The 20,829-nt window shown below is 64.2% G+C and overlaps 2 protein-coding genes across 2 annotated transcripts; both read left to right on the forward strand.

Annotated features, from left to right (window-relative positions):
• The first annotated feature begins 1,498 nt into the window (after window positions 1–1,498).
• On the forward strand, window positions 1,499–12,007 carry LOC116840054 (sodium-dependent neutral amino acid transporter B(0)AT2). The gene is given in 11 exon segments (XM_032806420.2): window positions 1,499–3,194; window positions 4,173–4,330; window positions 4,717–4,843; window positions 5,936–6,105; window positions 7,266–7,376; window positions 7,710–7,951; window positions 8,044–8,233; window positions 9,670–9,871; window positions 11,395–11,415; window positions 11,418–11,554; window positions 11,942–12,007. Coding segments are annotated over 11 exon segments (1,614 nt in total). The 5' UTR covers window positions 1,499–3,004.
• Window positions 12,008–17,393: 5,386 nt separating this feature from the next.
• On the forward strand, window positions 17,394–19,352 carry BAX (BCL2 associated X, apoptosis regulator). The gene is made up of 3 exons (XM_032806468.2): window positions 17,394–17,465; window positions 17,708–17,812; window positions 18,894–19,352. Exons 1-3 carry the CDS (start codon window positions 17,394–17,396, stop codon window positions 18,993–18,995), a joined length of 279 nt encoding a protein of 92 aa, XP_032662359.1. The 3' UTR covers window positions 18,996–19,352.
• Window positions 19,353–20,829: the final 1,477 nt, after the last annotated feature.

Genomic DNA, 20,829 nt, shown 5'->3' on the forward strand with positions numbered 1-20,829 from the left:
CGAAGAGCTGGCGTTGTAGCAGGGCTGGGCATCGGCGGGGGCTGCGGGTAGGGAGTGAGGGGCACCGGACAGAGCTGGGAGGGGCAGGGCTGGGCGTTCGGTGGGCTGTGGGTCAGGCAGTGAGGGGGCACGAGAGTGGGAGGGCAGGGGCTGGACGACGATTGGGGGGGTGCGGGCTCGGGGTGGGGGGCAAGAGCACGCTTAGGCAGGGTGGGCGCTGGGGGCTGCGGGTTGGGGAGTGAGGGCCCAGCAGAGCTGGAAAGGGCGAGCTGGGTGCTCAGGGGGGCTGCTGGGTTCGGGAGTGAGGGGCACCACAGAGCTGGCGGGGGCAGGGCTGTTAGCAAATCAGGCGGTCTGTGGGTTCAGAGTGGGAGGCACCCGCAGGAGCTGGGGGGGAGGGGTTCTAGAGCGATCGGGGGCTGCGGGTTGAGGAGTGAGGGGCACGACAGACGCTGGGGGAGGGCTGGGGCCGATCGGGGGGCTGCGGGGTCGGGTAGTGAAGGGCACCGACAGACGTAGGGGCAGGGCTAGGGCGATCGGGTGCTTTGCGGTTGGGAGTGAGGGGCACGACAGGCTGGGGGGGGCATGGGCTGGGGTGATCGAGGGTGCGTGTTGGGTGTGGGGGCCCAGCCAGATCTGGGAAGGGGCCAGAGCTGGGTGATCGGGGTGCTGCAGGTCTCGGGAGTGATGGGACACCGGCAGGGCTGGGCGGTAGGGGTGAGTGTTGTGCGTAGGCGGCACGGAGGGTCTGAGTCGATTGGGGGGCTGTGTTGGGGAGTGAGGGGCCACGACAGAGCTGCGTGGTTTGCAGGGGTCTGCGTGGCAATCGGGGGGGCTGCGGGGTGGGAGTGAGGCACCGACAGAGCTGGGGGGCAGGGGCCTGGGCGTCGGGGGGCTGTGGGTCGGCAGTGAGGGGCACTAGCGAGCTTTGGGGAGGGGGCGGGCTGGGCGATCGGGGGGGCTGCGGGTCAGGGCTTGAGGGACACCGGCCAGGGTGGGCGATTGAGGGTCTTGAGGGTTGCGGAGTGATGGGCACAGCAGGGTGGGAGGGGGCAGGGCTGCGGCGATCGGGGGTCGGGAGTTACGGGAGTGAGGTGACACAGCAGGGCTGAGCAATTGGGGGGCTGCGGGTCGGGTATGTGAGGTGGGTGCCGGCCAGCTGTCCCGGGTAGTATTAGGAGCACACGGGGCCAGGTTGGTTTCCTGTGTGGGGAGTGACAGAGGATGTGGGGACAGAGACAGCGGATGGGGGAAGGGTGAAGTTGCCTTATCAGCCTGAACCGGACTGCTGTGACTTCAGCCGTTGCTGGGTGTGCGGGGACCCCTCGGCTGGCGCTGGGGTGCGGCTGGCTTTAGGGGAGGCGCAGGGGCTGGGTATGGGGGACCCCTCGCCCGGCCCTGGGGTGCGGCTGGCTCTGGGGGGGGGCTGCGTATCGGGGACCCCTTGCCGGGTGCTGGGGTGCAGCTGGCTCTGGGGAGGGCGCGGGGGCTGGGTGTGCGGCTGGCTCTGGGGTGCGGCGTGGGGCTGTTTGAGGCTGAGGTGGGGATGGAGGTGCCTGCTGCACCCCTCGGAGCAGGGAGGGGGCAGTTCAGCGGCTGGGGGGCAGGTTGGGCCGAGCTGGGGCGTGACTCCTGACGGAGATCCAGGCATGGGATCCTGGGAGCAGGTGGCATCTCCACAGGGTGCGGGGAGACCCCCTCCTCCTGTGCCTGGTTTACTGGAGTGTAGGAGGCCTGCAGGAACCTGGGACTCCTCAGCTGGGGGCACTGCTGTGGGGAAGCTCACAGCGCCGGGGTCCACGCCCCGTCCTCCAGCCCCAAAGCAATTAGACTGCCTTGGCATCGTGCCCTGTGCATTTAAAGAGCCCCCCCTGCCCCGGGCAGGCCCCTTGCCTGAGGGTTGCGGGGGGAGGGAAGTCCAATTGTGAGCTGCCCTCTGGCTCACCTACATGCTGGAGCGCACCCAGACCCCCACCCCCCCGGCACTGAGACCCTTTGTGAGGCCTGGCAGAGCTGGGGCATTGGAGTCAGGCACCGGGCATCTCTGTTTGGCGCGACCCCCTGCTGGGACTGGCACTGCCCCCCGGATGGGAGGAGAATCTGTCCCTGGTGCCCTCCCAGAGCAGCGCTGAGCCAGGGCAGGTAGTGAGGGGCGGGAGGGCCCCTATGGATAGTCTGAAGTGCGGGGTGGATATATGGTCCCTATAGATTTCCAGAGCTGTGGTGGAGGGACTGGGCCAACAAACCCTATAGATTTCCAGAGCCAGGGGGTTCTTTGTGGGGGCCCTATAGATTTTGGTCCCAGGGGAGTTTGGACCCTGTAGGTTTCTGGTGCTGGGACCCTGTAGATTTTGGTAACGGGGGTGGCTGGGTGTATGGTCCCTATAGGGGGCAGCCATGGGGGGCGCAGGCAGGGGCTGGGCTGAGAGCAGTGTCTCCAAGACACTTTGGGCCCTGTCATGTTAACCTAGGGCTGGAGTGGGGCCAGTAGGGGGCACCCTCCTGTTGCAGGCAGCACTGACCCCATATACCCAGCCCCCGCACCCCACCCCAGAGGGGCCGCATCCCAGCACTGGGCGAGGGGTCCCCGTGTACCCAGCCCCTGCGTCCCACCCCAGAGGGCCATCCCAGTGCTGCACAAGGGGTCCCTGGATACCCAGCCCCCACGCCCCATCCCAGAGGGGCCGCGTCCCAGCACCGCCTGTGCGAAAAGCCCCATCTATCCTGATCAGTCTGTTCATTTTGTTTCTCGCAGATTTTCGTTTGGGTTCTGGGGGCCGGTGAGTGAGTGTGATTGGCAGGGGGGAGGGGCGTTTGCACGTGCAGGACACGTGTGTGTGTCTGGTGCCCAAGCGAGGGGCTGTGTTTGGAAGTGCGTGCGGGTTGGCGGTTCCCTGGGGCCAGAGGGAGCTGGTGTGAATGAGTGTGCGAGCGAGTGCTCAGGTGCAGGCCGTTCCCGTGTCAGTGTGCGTGGCCCCAGCCCCCGCCTGCCCGCCCGCCCGCCATGGACAAGGTGAAGCCGGAGGAGGAGGGGACGAGCCCCGGGGAGCTCTGCCTGGGGGGTCTGTCAGAGGAGCCCCCCGCCCGCCCGGCCTGGAGTAGCAAGGCTGAATACATCCTGGCGCAGGTCGGCTTCTCCGTGGGGCTCGGCAACATCTGGCGCTTCCCCTACCTGTGCCACCAGAACGGGGGAGGTGAGTGGGGGGCGTGGAGGGGGCTGGGTTAACAAGGGGGGGCTCAAGGGATTGGGGGCAGGGCAGAGAGGATCTCAAGGTTTATGGGGGGTGCTGGGGGATTGGGGGCAGGAACAGGGTGGGATTAACGTTTTGTGGGCCTAGCCCTCCCTGTGCTTCCAGTGTGCCCCTTCCCCTAGGAGGTGGGCCCATGCCGTGCCACACGCCCCCTGCTCAACACCGGACACCCCGCCCCCCCCCCCCAATTCTCTGTGGCCAGCTGTGCCCAGTGCCCTCCTAGACCCTGCCACAAATGCACAATACCTTGAACGCCAGCACCCTGCCCACAGCCCCACCACAACTGCCCAGAACCCCCCACTCCCTAGTGCCCCAACACACAGAGATCTGCCCCACCCCCTCACAGCCCAGCACCTGCCCCAGGCCCTCCAGAGACCCCCTTCCCCACGCCCTGCCTCCCAGCCCTGCTCACCGGCCCTGCTGGGAGGCGACTGTGTCTGCCAGGCTGAGCCGGCAGCATGCCGGGGTCGGATTCACTCTGGGCCTGCCCCGCCCGGGCTCCCTCAGGACCCACTTACCTGGAAGGGGCCAGCCAACACCCCCCACTGTCTCCCCCACACACAGACCTTGCTGAGACTGGCCGGGTGGTGGGAAGCAGAGACTGCCCGGAGCCGGAGGTGCCCTGGGATCCGGCTGGGGGGTGAGAGCAGGGGGTGGGGTCAGGGGTGGAGAGGAGCCATCAGCCGGCCGGCAGCTGGCTGAGAGGAGTAAGTGGTGGGCAAGGTGGGGGGAGCCAGTGGGGTCTTAGGGTGCAGGGCGAGCAGAGCAGGTTGGGGCCCCTCTGAGCATGGGCCTGGCTCCATGGCACAGGTTGATGGGCTGGGGGCCTGGGGTCTCCAGGACTATGTCTCCGGGGGGAGGTTGGGGTCTCTGTGGGTGGCTCCAGACTTGTAAATCCCTCCCCCCATCGCCGCCCTGCAGGAGCCTTCATCCTCCTCTACCTCCTGATCCTCCTGGTGGTGGGGATCCCCCTCTTCTTCCTAGAGCTGGTGGCTGGGCAGAGCATCCGCCAGGGCAGCATCGGGGTCTGGCAGCACTTCAGCCCCCGCCTGGTTGGCATCGGCTTCGCCAGCTGCGTGGTGAGTGCGGGGGGCACTGCTGCGGGGAAGCTCGCAGCACCAGTGGGAGAATTTCTGCGGGTTTCCGTTGTTCTCGTTTGCCTGCCCCTGCCCCGCCCCTGGGGGGCCTGGCCTAGTGCTGGGAAAGAGGTCCCCATGTCCCTATCACTTGTCCCACTGTGGTGCAGGGGACAGTCTCCCAGCACCGGGCGAGGGGTCCCCGTGTCCCTGCCCCCAGGGGCCCATCTCAGCACCGGGCGAGGGGTCCCCGTGTCCCCACCCTAGTGACCCATCCCTGCACCAGGTGAGGTGTCCCTGTGTCTCTGACACACCCCCAGGGGGCGCATCCTGGCACCGGGCGAGGGTCCCCGGGTCCCCAGCCGGGCTCACCCCTGTCTCCGTGCCAGGTCTGCGGATTTGTTTCTCTCTATTACAACGTGATCATCGCCTGGAGCCTCTTCTACCTCAGCAACTCCTTGCGTGGCATCCTGCCCTGGGCCAGCTGCCCCCTCCGCGCCAACCACAGCCAGCCAGGTAAGTGCTACAGCCCCTGCCTGCCACTGGGGGGCGCCACCTTCCCTCCAGTCCCTGGTCCAGGCCCCATTTGATCCAGCTACAGATGTGGGGCGGGGGAGGGAAGGGGGGCGCAGCCCGGTTCCAACCTGGCTGGGCTGGAACCGGGGTGGGGGGTGGCGCTGCCTGGTTCCGACCCAGCTGGGCCGCGGGGAGGTTCTGACCTGGCTGGGCTGGAACCGGGGTGGGTGGGTGGGGGGTGGCGCTGCCTGGTTCTGACCCGGCTGGGCCACGGGGAGGTCTGACCTGGCTGGGCCGCGGGGAGGTTCTGACCCGGCTGGGCTGAACCGGGGGGGCGCTGCCTGGTTCCGACCCGGCTGGGCCGCGGGAGGTTCTGACCCGGCTGGGCTGGAAACGGGGGGGTGGCGCTGCCTGGTTCCAACCCGGCTGGGCTGGAACCGGGGGCGGGGGGTGGCGCTGCTGGTTCCGACCGGCTGGGCCGCGGGAGGTTTCCGACCTGGCTGGGGCCGCTGGGGAGGTTCTGACCCGGCTGGGCTGGAACCGTGGGGGGGGTGGTGCTGCTGGTTCCGACCCGGCTGGGCCGCGGGGAGGTTCTGACCTGGCTGGGCGCGGGGAGGTTCTGACCGGCTGGCTGAAACCGGGGGGGGAGGGGTGGCGCTGCCTGGTTCCGACCCGGCTGGGCCGCGGGAGAGTTCCGACCTGGCTGGGCTGGAACCGGGGGGGTGGCCTGCCTGTTCCGACCCGGCTGGGCCGCGGGGAGGTTCCGACCGCGGGCTGAAACGGGCGGGGTCGCTGCCTGGTCCGACCGGCTTGGGCGCGGAGGTTCGACCCGGCTGGGCTGGAACGGGGGGGGGTGGGGAGGGTTGGCGCTGCCTGGTTCCGACCCGGCTGGGCCGCGGGAGGGTTCGACCTGGCTGGGCTGGAACCGGGGGGGGGGTGGGGGGTGGCTCTGCCTGGTTCCGACCCGGCTGGGCGCGGGGAGGTTCTGACCTGGCTTGGCTGGAACCGGGGGGTGGGGTGGGGGTGGCGCTGCCTGGTTCCGACCCGGCTGGGCCGCGGGGAGGTCGACCCGGCTGGGCTCTGTGTTGGCAGAACCCGAATTCGTGCCAGAGCTCCCCACCACCTAACTACGGTACCGGGAGGCGCTGGACGTGAGCGAGTCGATCGGTGCCAGCGGGGGGGTGAAGCTGGCCCTGGCCGGCTGCCTGCTGGGCGCCTGGGCCCTGGTCTGCGGCGCCCTCATCGGGGCATCAAGTCCTCGGGCAAGTGAGCTAGCCCCGCCCCCCCATCTTCCCCCTGCTGCCCTCCGACTGCCCCTCCTCCCAACACCCTGCTGCCACCCTTCTCATTACCTCCCCCATGGAATAAGCCTTTCTTCCCAAATCTGGACCTTAGCGTCCCCAATCTGGGTGCTTAGCATGAACCTCCAGCTTAATTACCAGCCTTGGATCTTATTTCGCTGCACCAACCAGGAATCCGTGCCTGTACACCTGAACCCCCCAAAACCTCCCTGGGGAACCCCAAGACCCAGAAGCTCTGAGTCTTACCGGCAAGGGAACTACGCCCTTCCCTTCCCCCTCCCTCTCCCACCCAGACTTTCCTCTCTGGGCTAACTGAGAGAGCTGTGCAATCTCTTTACATCACAACACCAAGAAGCATGTCTCCTTATTGCACAAAGAGACAAACCCCAAATACAGGAAACAGAGATGATTTTATCTCTCTTTCCCCCTCCACCAACTCCCTGGTGCTGCCGAGCTACCCTCCGTAGATCTAACACAACGAGATCCCTTCCCTTGCTCCTTTACCTACCCAGAGAGAAAACTCAACCAAGTCTTAAAAAGAAAACTTATATAAAAAGAAAGAAAATACAGAGAATATAAACTCTGCATCAGATGACAATACAGGGCTATTGCTTATAAGAAAATATGAATAACAGTTTGATTCAACAAGGATCCAATGGAAACATCCAGCAAACTCCACACATGTCAATACAAACAAAACATATAAAAGCCTATTGTTTGCTACCTTGTACTTACAGCTGGGAACAGAAGGGTAGAAGAAGCTTGTGAATAGAAGAAAAAAAAAAGCTCTTCCCTCATAGCCAGAGAAAACAAACAGGCAGAACAACCCAAACCAGAAGTTCCCTCCCTCACTTTGAAAATCCGGTTTCCTGGTTGGTCCTCTGGTCAGGTGTTTGTCCATTGTTAACCTTTACAGGGAAAAGAAACATTACCCTTAGCTATCTGTTTATGACCCCCCCCCGCCCGTCTGTCTGGGGTGGGCAGGAGATCAGGCCCAGATGTTCGGGGGCGGCACATAATCTTCTCCCCGCGTGTGGGAGGATTCAGGGGGTGGGGCAAGCTGGGGAGGCTGTTGGGGCACAGGGTGAGAGCCCCCCCTCACTGCCCCCTGCCCCCCCCAGGTGCTGTATTTCAGCTCCCTCTTTCCCTACGTGGTGCTGCTCTGCTTCCTGGTGCGGGGGCTGCTGCTGGACGGGGCGGCTGACGGCATCCGCATCATGTTCACCCCCCAGGTGAGAGCGGGGATGGGCCCTCCTGGACAGATCGGGTCCCCGGCCTGGGTCCCAGCCCCCTCATCCCTGGCCTGATCTCCCTCTCTCCCCCCACCTCCGGCTGGATCCCCCTGGCACAAGCGCCAGCCTCCCCAGGCTAGATCAGGTCCCCCCGGCTGGAATCCCCCGGCATGAGCTCCAGCCCCTGTCCCCAGTTGGATCGAGCCCCCTGCCCGTCTCCCTGGGGCTGGAGTGCCAGGATCAGTCCCCCACTCTCCCTGGGGCTGGAGCGCCGGGACCCCCACCCAGGGCTCCAGGTACCCATCCCTGTGGCTCACACCTGGCTGCCCGCAGCTGGCGGTCTGGGGCAACATGCAGGTCTGGCGCCAGGCAGCCACCCAGGTCTTCTTCTCGCTGGGGCTGGGCTTCGGGAGCGTCATCGCCTACTCCAGCTACAACCCGCGGCACAACGACTGTCACGCCGACGGGCTGCTGGTGGCCACCATCAACTTCCTCACCTCACTGCTGGCCACGCTGGTCGTCTTCGCCGTGCTGGGCTTCCGGGCCACTGCCATCGCCAGGGCCTGCGTGGCAAGGTGAGCCGTGCCCCCTCTCCCGCGCCCGTCCCCCCCTGCCCGCACTGGGCACGTGCTGACCCAGCCTCTCCCCTCCGTCCCCTCCCCCCCAGGAACATGGAGGTGCTGACCCAGCTGCTGGGGACTGGAACCCTGCCCATCCTGGAGCTGCCCACCCTGGACCCGGCGGCGTTGTCCCCCCCCCAGTACAGCGCCTGGTACCACAGGCTGCACGCCGAGCTGGGCACCACGCTGCAGGGACATGGTGTCACCGACTGCCGGCTGGAGGACGAGATGAATAAGGTGCCCGGGGACGGGGGAGGGTCCCTGTGTCTCCCGCGCCCCGACCCGGGAGGGGGCCCTGTGTCCCCGGCCCTGGTCCCCTGACCTGGGAGAACATCACAATAAAGACAATGCATTTCAAGGCAGACTGTCGCAAGCTCAGGGAGCTTATAGGTAAAATCCCATGGGAAGCAACTCGCAGGGGGAAAAACAATTGAAGATAGTGGCACTTTTTCCAGGAGACATTCTTAAGGGCACAAGAGCCAACTATCCCCCTGAGTTGGAAAGACAGGAAGTCTGGCAAGAGACCTCCCCCTGGCTTAACCCGGAGATTGTCCATGATCTAAAACTCAAAAGAAGAGAGTTCTACAAAAAGTGGAAACTCGGCCAAATTACAAAGGATGAATGTAAACAAATAACACGTGTGTAGGGGCAACATTGGACAGGCCAAGGCACAAACCGAGATCAGACTACCTAGAGACATAACCGGTAACGAGAACATTCTACAAATACATTAGAAGCAAGAGGAAGCCCAAGGACAGGGTGGGCCCATGACTTAATGAGGAGTGAAAGACAATAACTGAAAACGTGGAAATGGCCGAGGTGCTTAATGACTTCAATGTTTTGGTTTTCACCGAGAAGGTTGGTGGTGACTGGACGTCTAACATAGCACGTGCTGGTGAATGTGAGGTAGGATCAGAGCCTAAAATAGGGAAAGAACAAGTCAAAAATGACTTAGACAAGTTAGATGTCTTCAGATCACCAGGGCCTGGTGAAGTGCATCCTAGGATACTCAGGGAGCTGGCTGAGGAGATATCGGAGCCATTAGCGACTATCTCTGAGAAGTCATGGAAGACGGGAGACATTCTTGGAGACTGGGAAAGATTGAAAAAACAAGGTTGTGGAGAAGAGAAGCCCGAGAGGGGACAGGAGAACAGTTTGCAAGTACAGAAAAGGTTGTTACAAGGAGGAGGGAGAAGATTGTTCTCGTTAACGTCTGAGGATTGGACAAGAAGCAACAGGCTTAAATTGCAGCAAGGGAGGGTTAGGTTGGACATTAGGAGAAACGTCCTGACTGTCGGGGTGGTGAAGCTCTGGAATAAATTGCTGAGGGAGGTGGTGAAATCTCCGTCATTGGGGATTAAGAGCAGGTTGGACAAACCCGTCAGGGACCGTCTAGAGAATACTTAGTTCTTCCATGAGGGCAGGGGACTGGACTAGACGACCTCTCGAGGTCCCTTCCAGTCTTACAATTCTATATACCCAGCCCCATGCCCCACCCCACGGGGGCCGCATCCCTGCACCGGGTGGGGGGTCCCTGTGTACCCTGAACCCTGACCCAAGGGGGCCCATATACCCACCTCTGGCACCCCACCCCAGAGGAGCTGCGTCATAGCAGTGAGTGAGGGGTCCCTGTGTACCCACTGCCTGACCCGGTCTCCATCTCTCCCCCGCAGGGTGTGGAGGGCACCGGCCTGGCCTTCATCACCTTCACGGAGGCCATGACCCTGTTCCCGGCCTCCCCTTTCTGGTCTGTCCTCTTCTTCCTCATGCTGCTGACCCTGGGTCTGAGCACCATGCTGGGCAACATGCAGGGCATCCTCACCCCCCTGCTGGACCGCTACCCACTCCTGCAGCGCCGCGCCACCCTCTTCACCGGTATGGCGGGGGCGGGGCCGGGGTGAGGGGCTCACCTGCATGACTGTGCACATGAGGGCTTTGCACATGAATGGGGGAAGATTTCTGGGGTGCCAGGCTCTGGCCCCCCCAGTGCTGCAGGGAGGATGTGAGGTTCCCAGGCCGTCTCTGCCCTAGAGCTGCTAGTTGTCTGGTTTTCACTGCCGATCAGACCACTAATAACCCGGGCAGCGGGGCTAAGGCTCGCTCCCTGCGGCTCCCAGAAGCGGCCACCAGATCCCTGCAGCCCCAAGGTGCCCGCGTGGTCAGTGCTGGCTCCGCGCACGGCTCCCATCCCCCGTCCTGGCTCCGCGGCTGTCATTGGCCAGGAATCACAATGGGAACTGTGAGCTATGGGGGCAACACCTGTGGACACAGGGGCAGGGCAGCACGAGGAGCCTCCCTGGCCACCTGAGCACCCAGGGGCTGCAGGGACCTGATGGCTGCTTCCGGGAGCCGTGGTAAGTGCGGACGGGACCCCAACCCCCTCCCCTAGCCCGGAGCCCTCTCCACCCCAAACCCTGTGACAGGTTCAGTCACAGTACCCCCTTAGGACTGTCACCTCACGTGCTAAAGTTACCTCTGAGCCCGTTTTCCCTGTTAGCTTGGGACTTCAGAACTCTACCTTGTTGAGCCAGATGTGCTGGCCTGCTGCAACCCAGACCCAGGGTCTGAACCACATTCCCAGGGCGGCAGACTGAACCGAAAACAGCTTAGCAGGTTACAGTCTCCAGCACCCAGCTCCCAGTGGGATCCAAACCCCAAATAAATGTGTTTACCCTGTATAAAGCTTATGCAGGGTAAACTCGTATATTGTCCACCCTCTATAACACCGATAGAGAGAGATGCACAGCTGCTTGCTCCACCAGGTATTAATCACTTACTCTGAGTCAATTAATAAGCAAAAGTGATTTTATTAAGTTAGTTGGCCTGGTTGCTGGGAGCCATCAAGATCCCAAACCACCATTAATGGCCCCCACTTTGCATAATTACAGGAGGTCCTCAGAGTTAATTTCATCTTTCTAGCTTCAGATACAAGAGTGACACATTCATACAAATAGGACGACCACACTCGTAACCTTTGTAATGGTGCCTTCCAAGAGACCTTTTGCACGAAGCATATTCCAGTTCCATTATATTCACACTCCTAAGCCTATTTCCGTAAAACCTTACGGATTGCAACGTCACAAACCCCTGCCCCAGCCCGGAGCCCCCTCCCAGATCCTGCACCCCCTCCTGCACCCCAACCCCGTGCCCCAGCCCAGAGCTGCCTCCTTCACCCCAAACCCCTCATCTCCAGCCAGAGCCCTCCCCACCCCCCTGCCCCTAGTACGTGGGAGTCCCAGGCTCTCCCCACCCCCAGTGCTGTGCTGTGGGGGGATGTGGGGGTCTCAGGCTCGCTCTCCCCCCCCCAGTGCTGTGCTGTGGGGGTCCCAGGCGCTCTCTCCTCCCCCCCCAGTGCTGTGGGCGATGTGGGGTCCTAGGCTTGCTCTCCTCCTACCTAGTGCTGTGCTGTGCCGGCGGGTTCCTGCTGGGCTGATGTTTGTGCAGCGCTCGGGAGTCTACTTCTGTACTCCAATGTTCGATGACTATTCGGCCACCCTGCCCCTGGTGCCGTCGTGGCCTGAGGCCGTGTCTCGTAGCCTGGGTCTTAGGGGCGGACAGGTATCTGGGCCCCCTTCCCCCCCGGGGTCTTTTCCCCTCCCCTGCCCCCTCCATCCGCCACGAGTACCTCCCCAAGGGCCTGGACCTGCCCCACAAGCTCCCCCCAGTGGTCCTTCCCTCCTGCCTGGCCCCTGCCCCCGTCTCTTAGGGTCCCTCCCCTCCCCCCTGGGGCACTAAGCTCTAAGGGGTGCGCAGGTGCCCCCCCAAGGCCTTGCCCTCCCATTCCCTGGACCTCCGGTCCCCAGTGGGACGCAACCCTGAACTCCCTCAGCCCCACCCAAGGCCTTTTGGCCCTCACCCCCTGTGGCCGTGGTCCATGGGGGCAGGGGTGGGGAGCCCCAGGCTCCCCCCCTGTACCATACCCACGGCTGACCCTTCCTCCTGCAGGTTCGGCCAGAAGGTGGAGACCATGCTGGGCTGGCCGGCCCTGGCGGATTGGGCTGGCGGCCCTGAGGCTCTATGGCTACATTGGCGTTACGGCAGCCTCCTGGCCATGCTGGGACTGCTGCTGGCCAAGCCCTGGGGGCAGATCTGCCGCAAGCCCCCACCTACCAGGCCTGGGACCAAGGTGAGGTGAGACCCCACCGTGGTGTGGAGCCGGGGTCAGAGGTCCATGGGCAGGGCAGGCGGGGAGGCCAGGACAACCGGGGACAGATGGGCCAGTGAGTTGGAGGCTGGCTGGAAGCCAGGGACAGAGGGGGCATGCGGGTCGGGGCTGGCGGAGAGCAGATCGGAGGGGCCTGCGAGGCTGCACAGGGAGACGAGGCGGAAGGACCCATGGGTTGAGGCTGGCTGGAGCCGGGGCCAGAGGGGCCTGCGGGTTGGGTCCCAGGTGGGGACCTGGATGCTGGGGTGGCGGGGCCCATGGTTTCGGGCTGGGTGGAGAGCCGGCATTGGAGGGCCTGGCAGGCATGCGTGGGTGAAGCCGGGACGGAGGCGACTGCGGGTCGGGTATGGTGGAGAGCCGGGACCCGGGGTTAGATGGGACCCTGGGCGGAGGCTTGGCTGGGGACCCTGGAGGAGAGGGGCCCGACCCGTGAGGAGAGGGGCCGTGGGTCAGGTCGAGCGGGAGCCAGGGCAGAGGGGCTTGTCGGGTCGGATCCAGGCGGGAGCTTGGGACCGCCAGGGTAGAGGGCCCGTGGTCGGTTCGGGAGCCGGGACCCTGGAAGGAGAAGGGCCCCGAGGGTCGGGTCGGGGAGCCGGGACCCTGGGGGGGGGGGGGTGGGGCGGCGGGGGACCGGGGAGAGGGGCTTGCGGGTCGGGGCGGGGAGCCGGTTCCCCGGAGGAGAGGGGCCCGCGGGGCGGGGCGGGGAGCCGGGACCCCGGAGGAGAGGGGCCAGGGCAGAGGGGCTCGCGGGTCGGATCCGGGCGAGGAGCCGGGATGCCGGGGTAGATGGGCCCTGGCAGGTTTGACCCTCGGTCTCTCTTGCAGGCGGAGGAGACGCGGGTGCTGTACCCGCCCTGGGCTCTGGCCATGCTGATCTTGCTGATCATTGTGGCCACCCTGCCCATCCCCGTGCTCTACGTCCGGCAGCTGGTGAGGGAGAGGCAGGCGCGGCGCCGCCAGCAGGGGGCGCCCCCCAGAGTGGAGCCGGCGGAGGAGGAGGCGGAGAGCCCGGCTGACCCCGAGTGCTCGGCCAATGGGTACCTGCCGGTCCGCACCGAGGAGCCGGCCGGGGCCTCCCTACTGGGGGGGCCAAACTAATGGGGGGATACGAGGGAGTAGAGGTCAAAGCTCATTGGAGGGGAGCATCTGTGACCCCTCCCTTTGGGTGGGGCTGGCTCCCCATGATGTGGGCATTGGGCTTGATTAGTGGACCTGGGAAAGAACCAAGAATTCCTATTGGTGGCTCCAAAGAAGGCGCCTTCTCTGATTGGTGGAGAGAGAAATGCTGCTCTCTTGACACCCAGAGCCAAAGGACCAATAAGGGAAGGAAGAACAAAGCAACCCCCGATTAGTGGACCCATGTGGTGGGGCGGCGTCTGATTGGTGTATCAAGACACTGCATGCTCTGATTGGTGGACTGAGGAGGCAGTGAGGGGGAGACCAACCTGCAGTGCAGGGTCCCCCTACCCACTTCTCTCTACTTTACACTCGGGGTGGCCATGTTGTTCCCGCAGTGTTGCCTAGGGGCGTCATCAGTCTTCCTCCCAAGGCCGCCTGTGCCTCGCTGAGGCCTTCTTAGAAACATGGTGCTTGCTAAGCCCTCCCCTGTCGGGGCTGTGCCAAGCCTGGCCTAGCTGGGTCCCACACGAGTGCCTACCCCTCTGGGGTAGAGGGGGGCGTCCATTGCCAAGATATGGGGCCAGATTTCGTTGTTGGGGGCCAGGCCATTGACAGCCACAGCCCGAGGCCCCCCAGTGCTGCCGCCCGTCTCGCCAATGACGGTTGATGGGGTGGGGGGTGGGGCGTCTGCCCCATAGCTTGTGTGTGGAAACCGGGTATGATCGGGGCGAGTCTAGGGTAGACTCGACCCCCTTGGTACGGGAGGCCTGGTGAGACCAGCTGCTGTTTTACACCAGTTGCTGCAACGACATGGAGGGGAAAGCCCAGCTCAGTGTGGCTCCAGCTGCTGGGTTGGGCTGAGGGCAGCTGCTGTCTATACTAACGGTAGCAACAGTGACATGGGGGAGCAGGGGCCCTGCTGGGTCTTTCTCCCGCACTGCATTGCGCTGAACTTGGAGGGGCAGCAGTCAGATGCCTGGGCCCTCTTTTTAAAGGGAAAGTTGCCATGATGCTGCTGGCATGTTTTGGTGGGCTGGGGTGTGAGTCTGATTCCTGCTAACAGGGAGGCGTCACCCCATAGGATCCAGGACTAAGAACACAGAGGGGCTGAGCCCCACAGAATTAATGTATTGTCATCTAGCCATTCCCCATCCATCCCTCACGCCATCTATCATCCAGTCCTCATCTATCCACCCTCCATGGCTCCATTCCCCTCCTCCCCCTGCCCCAAGGTGCCTCATTAGCTCTCCTGGGCTCAGCCCTTCTCTGCATCTGACCCACCAGCCCTGGAACAAGAAGATTCTGTCTGACAGGCACTACCAGACTCATCCAACAGCCACAATGGTATGTATGGGGACGGGGTTGGGCCAGGCCTCCGGATTCCTGGGTTCAATTTTGGCTGCTGGCTCCCCTGCCTTGCTGGGGCTTAGCTTTCCTTGTCTGTAAAATGGGGATTGTGCTTCCTTGATCTGTTTAGATTATAAATATCTCAGAGCAGGGGGATCTCGCTGGGGTACTAAGCAATGCGGGGGGCGAGGTGGTATCTGGAAATCTCTTGCCCACTCTGGGAGCTCTTGCTGGCCCGCAGGTGCCAGGGGTGGGCTGGAGTTCCCCAGGGGGACGGGGAACCACAGCCCCTCAGCAGGTGGGCGCAGGAGGGTGTGTTACTGACTGTATTGTTTTCATAGTGTTATTCTTGCCTGAAGAATAAAGGTGTTTTGTTCACGCCGAGCAGGGTGGTGATTGCGAGCCCGTGGGGAGTGACCAGAGGGTGGGCGCTAGCCTGCTCTGACAGCCTGGGCACCAGGGAGCTGCAGGTGACAGTGGAGAAGCCATGCATGGTGCTCTGGCTAGGTTGTGGGGGGGAGATGTGGGTGCAGCAGCTCTGTCCCGGTACCCCTGGGGCTGAGGTGCTGGCTGCTCCCTGGCAATACGCCATGGCATGCGGGTGGCATCAGCTGTGCAGCCCCCGACACCCCACACTGGCACTGCTCTGTTGTGCCAGCAGGGCAATGGAGTGGGGCTGGTGCCTGCCTCTTGCGGCTCACAGGCGCGTGGCTTAGGCTTTTGTCTGCAGTGCCTCAGTATGGCCCCGAGCCGGGCGGCTCTCGTCCCCGGGGCGCACGGGGCAGGGGACGTGTGGGCTGTGGGAGGGGCACAGAAGGGATCGGGTCAGAGGGAGGGTCACAAAGGGGTCAGAAGGTCAGGGCTGGCTCAGAGGTCACAGGGTATTGGGGGCAGGGTTAGAGGTCACATGGGATGGGGCACAGGGAAGGTCACATGGGTTGGGGGTCAGAGGTCACAGAGGGTCACATGGAGTGGGAGGGGTCTGGGTGAGGGTCATAGGAAGGTCAGGGCTGGGTCACGGGTCATAGGTCACAGAGGGACCACGTGAATGGCGGGGTCAGAGGTCACAGGCCTCCACTCGTCCCTGTTCCTTTACGCCCATTATTGTGACGTCACTTCTGGGTAACCTTCCGCCTGCGTGACGCGGGGATACGTCACCCCCCATCGCTTCACGTGACCCCCGGCTCCTCCCCCGCCCGCCCGCGCGGGTCACGTGAGCCCGGCGGGCCGCGGTCACGTGGGGGTGGCGATGGCGGCAGCTCCGGGCGGGGAGAGCCAGAGCGGCCGAGGGGGAGGCGGTGAGCGGGGGGCGGGGCTCGGACGCCTGGGTCCCCTCCTGTGTGTGGGGTGTGCGGAGCCCGGACGCCTGGTCCCCTCCTGGGTGGGGTGGGGGGAGCCCGGACGCCTGGGTCCCCTCCCTGGGTGGGGGTGGGGTGAGGACGCCGGACGCCTGGGTCCCCTCCCGGGGGCGGGGGGTGGTGGCGGGAGCCCCTCTGTTCCCCTGTACGGGGGCTCCGGGCCCGGGTCTCTCTGTGCAGGGGCCCACGTCGGATCAAATCCTTCAGACGGGAGCGGTTCTGCTGCAGGGGTGAGCGGGCGTGTCGCGGGGCTGGGGAGCTCAAGTACGGGGCTGTCGCGGGGGGGGTGGGGACAGGGCCTGTTGGGGGCTGTGTGGGGGGGAAGACCATAGTTTCGGGGGGGTTAGGGGCGTTTCCGGGGCTGGGCGGTTCAGTACGCGGCCTGTCGCTTGGGGGGGTTGGGACTAGGACCCATGTTGGGGGGGGTGTGGGGCCAGTATGCGGGCTGGGGGTTCAGTACGGGGCTGTCGCGGAGGGGGAACAAGGGCCATGTTGGGAGCCGCCTTCATGGCTGGTCATTGGTATGCGGCTATGCGGGGGGGGTTGGAAACATAGGGCCATGTTGGAAGCCGATGGGCATGGGGCTGGGGGTTCAGATATGGGCGGTGTCAAGGGGGAACAGGGCTGTGTGGTGCGGCTGGGGTTCAGCTGTACGTCGTGCTGGGGTGGGGGACAGAGCCCTGTCGGGGCTGGCGGGTTGGGAGCTGCTCTCGGCCCCTCGCGTACCCGCTGACCCTGTCCCCCCGTGGCAGGTTCCATCCTAGGACCGGTGTTACAGCGCAATGTGGGACTTCCAGGATGTGGAGCTGGCGCGAGCTGGGGCGGCCGGATGCCCCCCCTCTGCGATTAACGAAACCACCCAAAAGAAATAAAAAACCGCTCAGCGGTGCCTGCCGGCGGATTCGGCGACTGTAGCTCGATAGCTAACGCTGAGCTGCCAGAGGTGGGGCCACCCCCCCTATCTCACCCCCTGCCCCATCTGGTTCCAGGGCTCTATGCCTCGGGCTAGCGCCCAGCAGAGCCCCTCCCTCCCCTCCAGATCCTGGGTTCCTCTCCCTCTTGCCTGAGCAGCCTCCCAACCTTGCCGTCTGCCTGCCCCCAGCTCCGTTTGTCCCCCTGCCCCCATCACCCCCCCCATCCACCCCCAGACAAGTCTAAACCTCCTGACTTCCATCTGCCCTCTCCATCTATTAACCCTCCCCACATGGGAAACTGAGGCAGGCGATCTCACCTTTTCGTCCCCTCTTCCTCTGGCGGTCAGCTAGATTTCCCCTCACCCCGCAGTCAGCGGGATCTGCTTTCCTCCCACCGGCCTGTCTTCTAACCCTCTGTCCCCGCAGTATGATTGATACCGGTGTGTGGCCCACGCCCCCAAGGGAAGTCTTCTTCCGCGTGGTGCCTAACCGAGATGTTCTCCGACGGGACCCAACGGGGCGGGGCGCTGGGCTTTCTACTTCGCCTGCAGCCTGTTGTCCTCAAGGTATGGGTGGTCTAGGAGACCCCACCCCTTCCTCCCCCCCCAGCTGGTGAAACCTCTGCCCTCCCCCACGCCCTTTCCTCTCGTCCTCCCCGGCTGGGAGACCCCTCCCCCCTTCTTCCCCCTCCAGCTGTGAAACCCCTGCCCCCTGTAAAGCCCCTGGCTGCCCCTCCCCTCCTGAATATGCTCCCCCACCCCCGACTGGTTCACCAGCCCCCCTGACCCTCCTGTCTCCTTCTTCTCAGGCTCTGTGCACCAAGGTCCCCGAGCTGGTACGGACCATCGTGGGCTGGACATTGGAGTACCTCCGGGATCATGTGCTGGCCTGGATCCAGGCCCAGGGAGGATGGGTGAGTCCAGCCAGCGCCGCCCTCCCTCCATCCCCCGTTACCCCCCAGGCTGCAAGCAAATGAGGCACTGTCCTAATTTGCATAGCTAGCGAAGGTACCTGAGTCGTTTGTGTGACCGGGTGCCACCCGCCAAAGCCAGTGGGTTATTCTAGTTAGATTCACCAAACCGGTAACGAAACTGCTTCTAGCAACTGAAAACCAGATTCACCCTGAGATCAATTACCATTGATCTCAGGTTCTCCCAGCCCCAAGGAATCATTCGTGCTGCCCCCCCTCCCCGCCCCAGTCAGCCTGTGTCCCGGACCATCCCCAAACCCCTGCTGCTGGCCCATCCTCCACTTCTAACGGGGGTTCAGGAACCACGAACCTTCAGGCGCGTTCCCGGCAGGGCTGGGACAGGCTACCGGCTCGCGGCGTCTCTCCAGGGACGTGCAGGGGCTGGGCAGGGCCTAGTTCCATAGCTCAAAACGCTCCTCGTGCCTGGAAATCCATGGGCTGGAGAATCAGTGACACACTGGAGATGTCTCTGGGGTCTTTTATGTCCTCGGCCATGGGCCTGAACCCAGCCCTGAGCATGGAAAGTCACCGGCCAGGCTGGAGTCCGGGTCACAGGGCCCCGAGGTGTTTTACTGATGGCCGAGGAGAAGCGCTCACTGGAGGGCTGACTCATGCTGGGCTGACGGGGGTGGGTGTAAACTACCCTGTGGGCGTCCCGCCCCCCCGACCCCCCTCCCGAAACAAACCCAGCCGGGATACCAACACAGAGCCAACGTGTCCAGTGACAGTCTAGAGCCCTGCTCCTTCCCACCCCACTCCTCTGCAAGGGCCAGGGAGAGAACCCAGGAGTCCTGGCTCCTAGTGTCTTCTCCCCACCCCACTAGACCCCACTCTCCTCCCACAGTTGGGGAGAGAACCCAGGAGTCCTGGCTCCCAGCCCAGTTCCAGGCACACTAGATTCTGCTGCCTCCCAGCGATCCCAAACCCGTTGTGTGGCGCTGGCCCCACCCCAGAGCCAGCCGCATGTCAGCCTCATTCATATGACAGTTCAGTGGTGCACTTTGCTCTCCCCCCCGGCCCCCAGGACGGTCTCCTCTCCTACTTCGGCACACCCACCTGGCAGACCATCACCATCTTCGCCGCCGGCGTGCTCACCGCCTCCCTCACCATCTGGAAGATGTCGTAGGGCGGGGTTGGGGTGTGCTCCGTGGCACCCCACGTCTGGCCGGACTGCGCTGGGCTCCCCGGGGGCTGGCTCCCCTCGTCCAGCCTCACTCCCTTCCCAATTCTTGGTGCCTTGTGCTCAACTCAGAACAAACCTTTGGGACCCCGTGCTGCGCCTCCCTGATGGGGACCAACGTCGGGGGACATGGCCGCTTCGTGGGGTGGGACGCCCTCCTGCATCTTGGGCAGAGACTTGAGAGGCTTTGAGCCCCACCCGGGGCTGGTCGGCATTTAATTTCCTGATGGGCTGGCTGCCCGCGGGGAATCCTGAGCCAAGGTCGCAGGGGCCCAGAGCCGGTTCCGGCACCGGGAGCCGAACTCAGGCCAAGGTCGCAGGAGCCAGAGGCGGTTCCGGGGGCTGAACTTGGGCCGAGGTTGTGGGGGCCAGAGCCGCTTCCAGGGGTTGAACTCGGGCTGAGGCTGTGGGGGCCAGAGCCGGTTCCGGGGCCTGAACTCGGGCTGAGGTTGTGGGGGCCGGAGCCGGTTCCGGGGGCCAAACTCGGGCCGAGGTCTCGGGGGCCGGAGCCGGTTCTGGCACCGGGGGGCCAAACTCAGGCCGAGGTCTCGGGGGCCGGAGCCGGTTCTGGCACCGGGGGGCCAAACTCAGGCCGAGGTCTCGGGGGCCGGAGCCAGTTCTGGCACCGGGGGTCCGAACTCGGGCCGAGGTCTCGGGGGCTGGAGCCGGTTCTGGCACCGGGGGACCGAACTCGGACCGAGGTCGGGGGGATCCGGAGCCACTTCCGGCACCGGGGGGCCAAACTCGGGCCGAGGTTGGGGGGATCCGGAGCCACTTCCGGCACCGGGGGGCCGAACTTGGGGGGGGGGCGGAGCCGGTTCTGGCACCGGGGGCCGAACTCGGGCCAGCATCTGGGGCTGATTCCCCCGGCGAGATCCATTTCTGCGGGGAGCTGAGTGGGGCAGGCTCAGGCCTGGCTGCCCATGACCTGGCAGATTCGGTTTCCTTCCCTGAAGTACCTATCAGGGGGCCCCCCTCTTCCGAGTTCCCCCTCTGCTGCCAGCGCCCCGGGTTGGTGGGTGCAGCCCCCTGCCGATCATCTGCTCAGCTCCCCCCTGCCCCCCCCAGGGATTTCCAGTGGCCCCCCCAGCCTGGCAGGGCCTCCCCATGAGGTGCCTCTGTCCAGGGTACCCTAGTGCCAGGTGCCTCTGTCCTCCCACCTGCCCCCCAGTGCTGTGCACAGCGCCTCCCCCGGGCGTAAAATTTGGTGGCCCCCTCCATCCAGCACGGCCTTAGGGCCCCCTTCAAAGCCCTGCTGGGGGGCTGTTTTGGGGGATGCATCCATAGCAAGGAAATCCTTGTACAGAGCACTCACAACAGTACTGTAGTGGGGGAGGGGACTGGCCCCATCTTCCCCCCTCCCCCACCATTTATCCCCCCCACCCTGTCTTCTAGTGGGAGGCGAGTGGGACAGGTCCTCCCACCCCTGACGCCTTTGTACTGTAATTAACTTAATTCTGTTTGTAAAGCGATGTGTGTTCTCAGGAATGGGGGCTGACCCCCTTCCCTAGCAGCCGTGGCCCCCCCTTCACCCCCCTGTAAACTCTGGGTGGGGGTGACAGTGGGCAGCTCCCAGATTTGCCCCGAATGTCCCTCTGCAGCCACCAGTTGGGGCCAGGGGTTGCCAGGAAGTTGGGGGGGGGGTGCTGCTCCCAGCTGTGATGGGAGGGCAGAGCATCGATTCCTGGGTTAGCACCCCCCTCCCCCCCAAAAGGCTGGTTTGGGGTCAGGACGATGAGAGGGGAGCAGCTGGTGAGATCTCTTCCCCCCCCCCCCCCCC

This window comes from Chelonoidis abingdonii, chromosome 11 (genome assembly GCF_003597395.2).
Source record: "Chelonoidis abingdonii isolate Lonesome George chromosome 11, CheloAbing_2.0, whole genome shotgun sequence".
NCBI lineage: Eukaryota > Metazoa > Chordata > Testudines > Testudinidae > Chelonoidis > Chelonoidis abingdonii.

Bases quoted from the DNA above. Each gene is read 5' to 3' on its own strand.
- BAX (XM_032806468.2), top strand. From the start codon at position 17,394: ATGTTCTCCGACGGGACCCAACGGGGCGGGGCGCTGGGCTTTCTACTT. The intron at 17,466-17,707 runs GTATGGGTGGTC...CCTTCTTCTCAG, and splicing joins TGCAGCCTGTTGTCCTCAAG to GCTCTGTGCACCAAGGTCCC. The intron at 17,813-18,893 runs GTGAGTCCAGCC...CCCGGCCCCCAG, and splicing joins TCCAGGCCCAGGGAGGATGG to GACGGTCTCCTCTCCTACTT.